Source organism: Trachymyrmex septentrionalis, unplaced genomic scaffold (assembly GCF_001594115.1).
Source record: "Trachymyrmex septentrionalis isolate Tsep2-gDNA-1 unplaced genomic scaffold, Tsep1.0 scaffold53, whole genome shotgun sequence".
In the NCBI taxonomy this organism is placed as follows: domain Eukaryota; kingdom Metazoa; phylum Arthropoda; class Insecta; order Hymenoptera; family Formicidae; genus Trachymyrmex; species Trachymyrmex septentrionalis.
The window spans coordinates 875,653-885,255 of record NW_017305705.1 but is presented as its reverse complement, the minus strand read 5'-3'; the positions used below and the strand labels follow the sequence as shown (position 1 = coordinate 885,255).

Sequence of the window (9,603 nt, the reverse complement as noted above, 5' to 3'; positions counted from 1 at the left end):
TATAAATATAAATAAATAACTTCTGTTAAGTATTTTTTATTTGAAATATAGTATCTTATCAAATATTTCCATAGCATTTACTACAAGATTTACAATAAATATTTCATAATATTTATAACAAATATTTATGATCTATGCAGTCTAAGACCACAAAAACATTTACAAAATATTTAAAATAATTAAGCCTTATAAATATTTGTAAATGTTTTGTAAATATTTTATAAATATTGTGTACAGTTTGGGATATATACAGGATGTTTGGAATTTAAATGTCAAAACTTTGGGAGCGTACTAGGGGATCGATAAAGAAAAAAAGTCCTGTAGAGATATGTTCGTTTTTACTTCATTTTCGCAAAAAAGACAAAACGTAGTTTTCATTTTTGTACTTTCTCATTACTTATTCACATTGTATTTATTTACTTGCTTAATGTATTATTCAAAATGTTGACCTCTTGTCGCAGAAGCATACACGAAAACTATATCAGCTCATATTCAACGTCAAAGTATGTACGCAGCATATTGTAACAGGAGTAATTCACTTGATGACTTCTGTCGAATTTACAGGAGAAAGGCAGAAATAGTGAACAAACCAAAAAAGTTTTCATCCTAAAACGGAATTATTATTATTATTTTCGTGCACGATTTCAGCTACGATACTTCGAAGGCAGTGTGAGAACGAAACCAAGTACGTTTTGTCTTTTTTCCAATTTTCTCCGAAACGAAGCGAAAACGAACGTATCTCTACAGAACTTTTTTTTCTTACAATTAGTTTATCAATGATTTATCAACAATTATAATAATGATTTATCAACATACCAACGTTCTTCCTGTACTGATAATGGTTTTTCGAGTGTACGAAAATTATGGGAAATCCATTTTAATATATGATCCAATTTGATGTGTGAAGTAGATTTGTGTTTGGTAGATTCATTATTTTTGTTAAGATCGAAATTCACATAATTAGGATTTGAAGGAGAAATATAATATTTCAATTGCGATAAATCGTCATGATATTCTGAATCACCATCGATACTAAAGTGTCCGATCAAATCAATCGTAAATTCGAAATCAATTTTAAATGACATTATATAATAGTTTGTTTTTTATTTCCACAATAACACAAAATCTTGTTTTGCCTTTTATTAAAGTTCTGCAAAAGCTGAATGTTCGATCTAGATTTATACGTAATGATAGTACGCATTACGCAGTTAACGTAATAGGGAATTCCTAGATATATCTTTAGTGAGATCAAAGTCTCAAATGCTTTGAAACTTTTGATTGACCAATCAGAAGAAAGAATTTTACTAATGACCAATAAAAAAATAGGTTTGAAGCGTTATTGAAACATATCATGTTAATCGATACAGTATTGAGATAAGGGCAGTGAAGAAAGAATTATTTAAAAAATTGAAATTGCGCGGAAACAATAGGAGTTTAACCGCAAAGTATAGGTATAAATTAAAAGTTAATAAAGATAAAGAAAGAATTAAGAAAAAATCTAGGATAAAAGAGATAGGGAAGAGACAAAGATATATTGGAAATAGATAAGATAGGAATAACGGAAAAATGTTGGATGTTCATCGAGATTATTGTTACGTCAGGGATTATGAGCCTTCTATATATAATAAGGCCATTGTAGAAGGCCAATTAGATTTAAAAGTAGTCAGTGTGTTTAAAGGCTGAATAAATATGTGAGGATAAAGGCTATAATATAATAAAAGAAATTAACATAAAATATACATAAAAGCGACTACCCAGCCTCTGAAAATCTGAATCCATTTCAATTTACTTCAATCCATTTTCGTTTGTTGAGAACTCAGTTGAATTAGAATGAAAAATTTCTTATTTATAATTTTGAATAAAGTAGTATTTATGATGCATTTTTAAATGAATGGATTTTCTACTCACAATTTTGAATTGAGCAGTATTCATGTGATGCACACAAAATACTATAATATTATTTTTAGATTGAAAAGCATAGATATGGCACTCAATCCATGCCATTCCTATAAATGAATAAAAATGCATTCAAGATTGAAAAGGAATAAACATTTGTTTTATGCAATTCTTATAAATAAATAAAAATGCATTCAGGATTATAAATAGAATTCATTTTAACACATTCACGAATCCATATTTTTGAAAATCTGAATCCATTTTAATTCGTTTCAATTCATTCTCGTTTGCTGGGGAGCATGATTGGCTGCATTCAGCAGACTCAATAGTTGAGTGAGCGCTCGCTGTTATGGTGTATTTTTTTAGATCATCCAATCAGCATTTTAGAGAAAGGGAAGAATACATCAATAGCAATGAGCACTCACTCAACTTTTGAATCCGTTGAACGCAGCCAATAGGTGCATCCGAAAGCACGACCGCTCATTGAACGCTCAGTGAGTGGCTTCTGGATGCACCCGATGTAGTCTTCTAGATCTAAAATTCTGATTGGATGATTTAAAAGGATATATCAATAATAGCGAGCACTCACTCAATTGTTGAGTCCGCTGAATACGCCCATTAGCTCGTATTGATTGCGCATCCATGCAATTCCATTCAATGGAACAAGGACAAAACAATTGAGGCCAACAAAATGAGATCAAAACAATGAAGCGCTCTCATGGAAACGAGGTTGTCAATCATATGTATATGTACATACTATATTCGGGAATAACCTAACTGACATCTAACAATTAATTAAAAAAGGTGAAAGATATAATTATTCTCTTTATCCGAAGGCTATAAAAACAAATAAACTAACGTTTGGTATATATAAACAATTATGTGCTAACCATATGAATATAATCATACGAACAGATTAAAAACATCTTAACCTCTATCAATCGGTAGAGAGCAAGCAGAAAATAACCTGATGGCTACATCAAAATAGGTTTAAAATATCTTGTCTTCTATTAATCAGTATAAAATAGGCAAATAAATTTGTTATACTTGTTCAAGAGAAAAAAGAGACTAATACATTGTTTTATAAAGAACAAAATATAAACTTGACAAGTATGACAACACGAGAAATTTTGACCATTCAATTGGGTCATTATTCGAATTTTATTGGCACGCATTGGTGGAATCTGCAGGTATTGATGGCTATATTTTTTTGTTGATAAATCTTGACATATACGCGTCTCTGTGTTTAACAATCACATATATTACGAAATTATTATTTTACAGGAATCTAACTTCACGTATGACCCAAAGAATCCGTCCGAGATAAATCATGATGTACTGTATCAAGAAGGTGAAAACGTACGAGTAAGTGTAATTGTAAAAGTAAAGATAGTGTTGAATATGCTTACTACTTTTATAAATAGGCAACAGAAATATGTATCAATGACACTAAAAATGTTGTAATTATCGAAGAGGTTTATTTATATAGCAATTTTAGTTCCAAAATTGGTATTGCAAGAATTTAAAGCCAATGCAGAGATTGGTATATATTTTTTATGTATATAAAACATTTTGCTCAAAACTCCAAGTTACAATATTTTATTGTAGTTTATATGATGAAGGGAACAAAAGCAATTTTTTGTACATAGCTTTTGTATCTCTAAAATATAATCTATATCTATATTTAAAACATAACATATGATAATGTAAAAATAGTGATTATTATATAATATTTTTCTAATAAATTTCTTTATTATAATTTTAAAATTCATATATTCTAATATGATATATTCTATGTTCAAAACCTACATTATAAATGTACATATTTCAATATTATAAAATGGTAATTACTATTAGACAGTTATATTTCAGAAACAAGTAACATTCACGCCAAGATTGTTAATAGCAGATTTAAAAGGAGCAATAGGTTACCTGAGTGAACAAGGTTCTTTATATGATACGAAATCAGACAATCAGCTGCTATGGGATAGTACAAAATTGGAAATTACTAGCGCTGAACCTAGTCCAAGAACACCTTTTATTCAGAACTTAAATAAACTTGATGGAGCAGTGGATTCGGAAAATTTCAACTTTGAAAGCGATGTAAAATCATGGGTTGACTACCTTTCACCACAATTTCATCCAAGGACAGTAATGGTCATCAAACAGTATTTACATAATTGTACGCAACGGCCATTTAATATATTCACGTATGGACGCGATTTATGGTCTACAGAACAATTCTTTGACAATTTCACAGACAAAATACGATTATATGTAGAAGAGTGTGATTTAATGCAAGGATTTCAGGTGCATGTTTATACATTATTTTTGCATGCTATTTTTTTTTAATTAAAACAATTATCATTACTAATGTAATATCTCATTAAATAGGTGCTTATGGATTCTGTTGATGGCTTTGCTGGTCTTGGAGCATCTTGCGTTCAGCATCTACGTGATGAGTATGGAAAGAGTATCTTGGCATTTCCATGTCTTGACTTTAATAATGCCGAACCTAGTGCATCGGATTTAGTTAAAGTTGTCAATACAGCATTATGCTGGCAACACGTTGGAGAGAATTCATCGCTTTATAGTCCACTTTCCTGTGGACAAGTCGATTGGCCATTCGGGGCTGGTTCACGTAAATTTGAAAATATAACGTACAGTCCAGAACTAAAATATCACAGTAGCGCGATATTAGCCACCGCTTTAGACACATTGAGTTTAAGATATAGGACCAAGAAGTATCCGAGTGCCAGCTTATCTGATTTGTGTGCTGATTTGAACAAACTAGGTCGCAAAGCTGCGGCGACTAGTCTGAGCCTACCGTTTCCTATGAAGATGAAGATGGATTTAATAGACGTATTAGATGAATTCGAAGGCTCTCTATGGACAAGCCTAACACCGAGCTGCGATATACCAATGGATAATAATATGCAAAGTATAGCGTTACGAGGAATTTCCGAAGACAGAATAAAGCGACCCATTCACGAAGCTAGTAAACAAATATCCAAACCAGCCTACAGATGCTCCAGCGTACACGAGATGATGACGTTGTATCTGGCATGTACGTGTCATGCATCGGCTACATATTTATCCAACATCGAGGCACCACTGAAAATTACTTTACCATATCCAAAGATCTTTAATAATAACGTAACTAAGGATGGCAATATCGCCGGTTGGCCCGTAGGAACCGGTAAGTCTTCTTACTAATACAAAAAAATAACGTCGAGATTAAATAATGATAAAATTTAACAGCGTTTGCTTTCTCTTTCAGATGTTAACTCGATTGCAGTAATGGCTGGAATGCACAGCGGTAGTAATGTCGCGGCAATGTACGAATCTCTACTTAAACAGATCAAAAGGATAAGAAGTATCAAGAAATTCCATGCCTTTACGGATTCCGGACTCGAAGAAGACGAATTTGTGGAATGTGTTCATAATTTAACTGATTGTAAAGAAGCATATGAAGATTATTATATCTAAAGAATTACTGAATTATAAATAGAAGATTATTGAATAATTTTAAGTATTTTAATATTTATTTTAACTTACATTTTCAATATCTTGTGTAAAATCTTTTGTGAAAAATTTAAAAACATTTATAAATTTAATCTATATGATTAAGATTTTGAAATATACGTTTTTCTACAATTGTATCGATACAATTAATGCAATTAACTTTCTGTAATGCCACACTTGAAACGTTTTAACACATGTGCACATATGCCTATATTTATATTTTTTAAGTCTTGATAGTCAATCAATAATTTGCATTTAACAATTGTATAATTTTTTTATAAATATGAAAGTTTTATAGAGTATTAATGTCAGAGTTTGCATTCATATTGTTTGCGTTCATATTGTTTATAAAAGAGTTGTACAATTAACAATAAAGTATACAAGTAGGTCATAGTTGCTCGTAAATTTAAAATCGAAATATCCCTGAGGGTGGGAGTGGCGAGACACACCCTGGTTATTAGATTGCACGATTTCGTATCGAACATCAGGTATGTGAAAACTCAGTCCTCGTTGTTCTTTCGTAAATGTCAGTCTTTTTTTAATCCAGTTTAAAAAGTTCTTTAATTTCCATCCAAATTAATTTTCTTTAAACTAAAATAACAATTCCTGCTAAAATAATAAAAAAAATATCTTAAATAAAAAAAAAGAATAATCTAGAATCCTACGCGCGCGTATTCGTAATATTATATTAAAAAAAAAATTTAATAGAATAATGGGAAATAAAGTGGCAACGTTTACTGAAGAACAACTCGAAGATTATCAAGATTGTACCTTTTTCACGCGCAAAGAAATCTTAAGGTAGTACTTTATTTGCATTATTTTACTTTGTCGAAACTTCTTTCATTTTTTACAGAATATTTAAGAGATTTCGAGAAATAGGAGATCCTGGAATGATACCGCGTATCATGACACCGCAAGAGGCATCGTCTCTTCGTTTGCCCCTGTCGTATTTGGCTCGTATACCCGAACTGAAGGTTCATATTATCTAATATTAAAATAATTTCGAACATAAATTCTAAAAGTTTCATATGTATATGCTGTAAAGCTTCACTTTATTTATAATTATTTTAAATTAAGGTATATAATACATAGACATAATATATGTACGTATAATTTTATTTTACTTTAAATTATGTATATATCATTATTTTAAATATACAACGTTAACATTTACGTAACTTTAATTGTTGTTTATTATGTAAGGAAATTTATACAAATATTTTTTTGTCTTAATTAAAATACGTATTCTATAATACATATGTATTCTATTCGCTGCAATGAATATAGATAGAATATCATTAAATATTGAGACAGAATATTTAAGCTTACATGCTTCAGTAATTATTACATAATCGAATGAAATGATATTAATACTTAAACTTACATAATAATAAATTTAAATAATACTTAAACTTATCTTATTACGTTTTAGCTAAAAATATATATTTTTCCGAGTTTTCCACTAACAGAGGGTATTTTTTCTTTTTAGGAAAATCCGTTTAGAGAACGGATCTCGGAAGTTTTTACGCAACGCCAGGATTCAGGACAATCTACATCCGAAGGAATCTGTTTCGAGGAATTTCTCGAGATGCTGTCTGTGTTCTCTGAACAAGCACCGCGGGATTTGAAAGTCTTTTACGCCTTCAAAATTTACGGTACGGACCACCAGGTGAACCAGACGAGCGGACAGACAGACAAACGGACGAACGGACGGGCGAACCGTGAGAGAGCCTGGAGGTCGACCTCGCTGTACCTATAGTTGTTCCATGGGTTGAGGAGTACATACGGCGTTCAGACACGACATCCACGATGCACGAGAATATTTGCACGGAACAACCGATCGATTTTGCCGCGGTGCAGCGTTATAATTATACCCTTGTCCGAGCAGGATGTTTTTCCTTTGCCACAGATTACACGTTTTTATCTCGTTATCCATTGCTTGTAACTCTCATAAATATTTTACGATTAGGCTTAAGTGAAAAAGCATTATCGATATACAAAGAAGAATCCGCCACTAGGTCCATTTAGCTTTGCTTGAACAATGTTCTGATGATCATTTTTGTATCGCATATATCAATTTGTAATCTTCCGCGAACAGATTTCGACGAGGACGGGGTGTTGGGTCTGGACGATTTGGAACGCACCTGTCGGCAACTTACTCGAGATGGGCTAAGTGCCGAAGAGGTGACTACCGTGTGTCGAAAAATTCTGGAGGAGAGCGACATAGACGGCGACGGGGCTCTGTCTTATCTCGAATTCGAGCACGTTGTAACCAGATCCTCCGATTTCATGGCGACTTTCCATATAAGAATATGAATACACGGAAATAACGATTTTGTTGAAATATCAAGATAATTTTGTGGAATATTTTGTTGAATCATCAAGATAATTATATAACATATTCAAGGTGGTTGCAAAAAGTTTTGATATTTTAGCAAGCTTGAGCATACTACATATTAATTGTTTTGATCTAAAAAGTTCTTTATTAATTTATATCTAGCTAAATTTTTAGGTACTTTAACAAAATCATTCTTTTCGTGCACAAAAAATATATATGATATAATATATTTTTAAAATATGTATGTTTAATTATAATATATGATTAATTATTAATAAGCGAATGTTAAAAATCGGCTTAATATTTCAAATCATTTAATTAGTTAGTTTGATTAAGAAATGTTTGGTATATAATTTAAAAAAGAAAAAATTGTTTGAATAAAATAAAGAATATTCTTTAAGGACAAAGTGCAGAGAGTATAGCTTCTCTATAATATTATAGCTTCAAAATTATAATAGTCGATAAACGAAGTGAAATATAAGAAACAAATTGAATAATAAAACCGGTATATGTGATTTGAAAATTACATCACGTAATAGAGGATTAACAAATACCTGAGAAATTACGAGCTCGAAAATTATCTCTTTTCCGTTTCATTTCAGTTCGCGCTTCATGCGATGTAATTAATGCCCATTTGCTCATTTTTGCTCTACTATAATGAAGATTGCCGGCTTTTCAGTTGAGCCTTTCAATACGTCGAGTTTACGTCCATAGTCGTAGAGTCGAGACGAAGAAGTACGCTCGAAGGTTGCCCGAGGCGGAAAAGAACAGTAACGCTTAAATAATAACGCGCATCTCGAACAAACGCGTCGGAGCCTATAACAGTTTCTTGACCCGCGACGTTAATTTATCGTCGTGGTACGAGGTAAATCGAGAAGAGGTAATCTGCATAAAACGCGTTTGCGGATCCGCGGATCTCAGCGACGCGCCTATGGACCGCATACGTGACGAAGTTAATATCCTTCGTCATTAGTCGTCCACTGATTGCGGACTCGTGGAAAAAGTATCGTTCATGTGCTCTCAAGCATCATTGGGTCCTACAAGGTACTCTTAATGCGCCACTTACGCGGACGACGCGAACTTTCCGGCAAACTTATCCGCGAATTGTCGCACCTTGGAGACACGCGGAAGCTGTATGAATAATTATAATTAACGCGAAACTACTTGACGAATTGGCAGCGCGTCTGTGACCGTCTCAAATACAATCTAGCAACGAATTTCTTAATGACGATGTTCCTTGCCGACGTCTGATCTGTGAGGTATATACGTATAACGATAGACAAGATCGCCCGGGGATCTTTCGTGAAATACCACGGATGAGACTTTCGCAAACTCGCTGAGGCAATTGTTAGCTCGATAGATGTTCGGCTGGGGCGCCGATGTATCGGGCGTGTCAAAAGTCACATTTTTTTCATACAATATATCAAGAGACATCCTGGGAACGTTTACGTTTTCACAAAACTGGAAATCAAGGAAATTGATTAGAAAAGTCAGAAAAAAATCAGGGAATTTTGCAAAATTTTCTAGAAAATTAAAATTCCTGACTTTAAAGAAATTTAATATGTATAACACTGCAATTTTAGAATACTGTCAACTTAATTAAAAATGCAAGTAGTGATAGCAACATTAATAATAATTTATTTGCCTAAATTAAAATCTCTCAACAAAATATTTAGTGGTTTCTAAATCAGGGCAAAAATAAAAAATTTCAAAATATTATTAAAGATCAAAGAAAAAATTATGAAATTTTGTCTGAAAATTAGACAAAAGTTACGGAATTTTAAGATGAGGAATTGATAACAACTCTGGTTTAGAAGAAGTCCTTTGAACGTTTTTGGGCGTTT

At 32.2% G+C, this 9,603-nt stretch overlaps 3 protein-coding genes across 3 annotated transcripts in view; 2 read left to right on the top strand and 1 right to left on the bottom strand.

Moving 5' to 3' along the window:
• LOC108751960 (decapping and exoribonuclease protein-like) overlaps positions 1 to 1,106 on the bottom strand; it is a 3,289-nt gene extending 2,183 nt beyond the window's left edge. Inside the window, exon 1 of the mRNA XM_018492465.1 lies at positions 817 to 1,106. Within this exon, the coding sequence (XP_018347967.1) occupies positions 817 to 1,085 (269 nt within the window). The 5' untranslated portion in view covers positions 1,086 to 1,106. The remainder of the gene's footprint in view (positions 1 to 816) is intronic.
• Positions 1,107 to 2,485: 1,379 nt separating this feature from the next.
• On the top strand, positions 2,486 to 5,385 carry LOC108751923 (protein misato). The gene is made up of 5 exons (XM_018492412.1): positions 2,486 to 3,086; positions 3,181 to 3,261; positions 3,769 to 4,206; positions 4,291 to 5,095; positions 5,177 to 5,385. The coding sequence occupies exons 1-5, from the start codon at positions 3,009 to 3,011 to the stop codon at positions 5,383 to 5,385; spliced, it is 1,611 nt and encodes a 536-aa protein (XP_018347914.1). The 5' UTR covers positions 2,486 to 3,008.
• Positions 5,386 to 6,133: 748 nt separating this feature from the next.
• Positions 6,134 to 7,738, top strand: LOC108751963 (calcium and integrin-binding family member 3-like). Its single transcript, XM_018492468.1, has 4 exons — positions 6,134 to 6,219; positions 6,275 to 6,395; positions 6,911 to 7,076; positions 7,520 to 7,738. Exons 1-4 carry the CDS (start codon positions 6,134 to 6,136, stop codon positions 7,735 to 7,737), a joined length of 591 nt encoding a protein of 196 aa, XP_018347970.1. The 3' UTR covers position 7,738.
• The last annotated feature ends 1,865 nt before the right edge of the window (positions 7,739 to 9,603 follow it).

Bases quoted from the DNA above. Each gene is read 5' to 3' on its own strand.
- LOC108751923 (XM_018492412.1), top strand. From the start codon at position 3,009: ATGACAACACGAGAAATTTTGACCATTCAATTGGGTCATTATTCGAAT. The intron at 3,262-3,768 runs GTAAGTGTAATT...GTTATATTTCAG, and splicing joins AAGAAGGTGAAAACGTACGA to AAACAAGTAACATTCACGCC. The intron at 4,207-4,290 runs GTGCATGTTTAT...CTCATTAAATAG, and splicing joins ATTTAATGCAAGGATTTCAG to GTGCTTATGGATTCTGTTGA.
- LOC108751963 (XM_018492468.1), top strand. From the start codon at position 6,134: ATGGGAAATAAAGTGGCAACGTTTACTGAAGAACAACTCGAAGATTAT. The intron at 6,220-6,274 runs GTAGTACTTTAT...CATTTTTTACAG, and splicing joins ACGCGCAAAGAAATCTTAAG to AATATTTAAGAGATTTCGAG. The intron at 7,077-7,519 runs GTACGGACCACC...TTCCGCGAACAG, and splicing joins TTACGCCTTCAAAATTTACG to ATTTCGACGAGGACGGGGTG.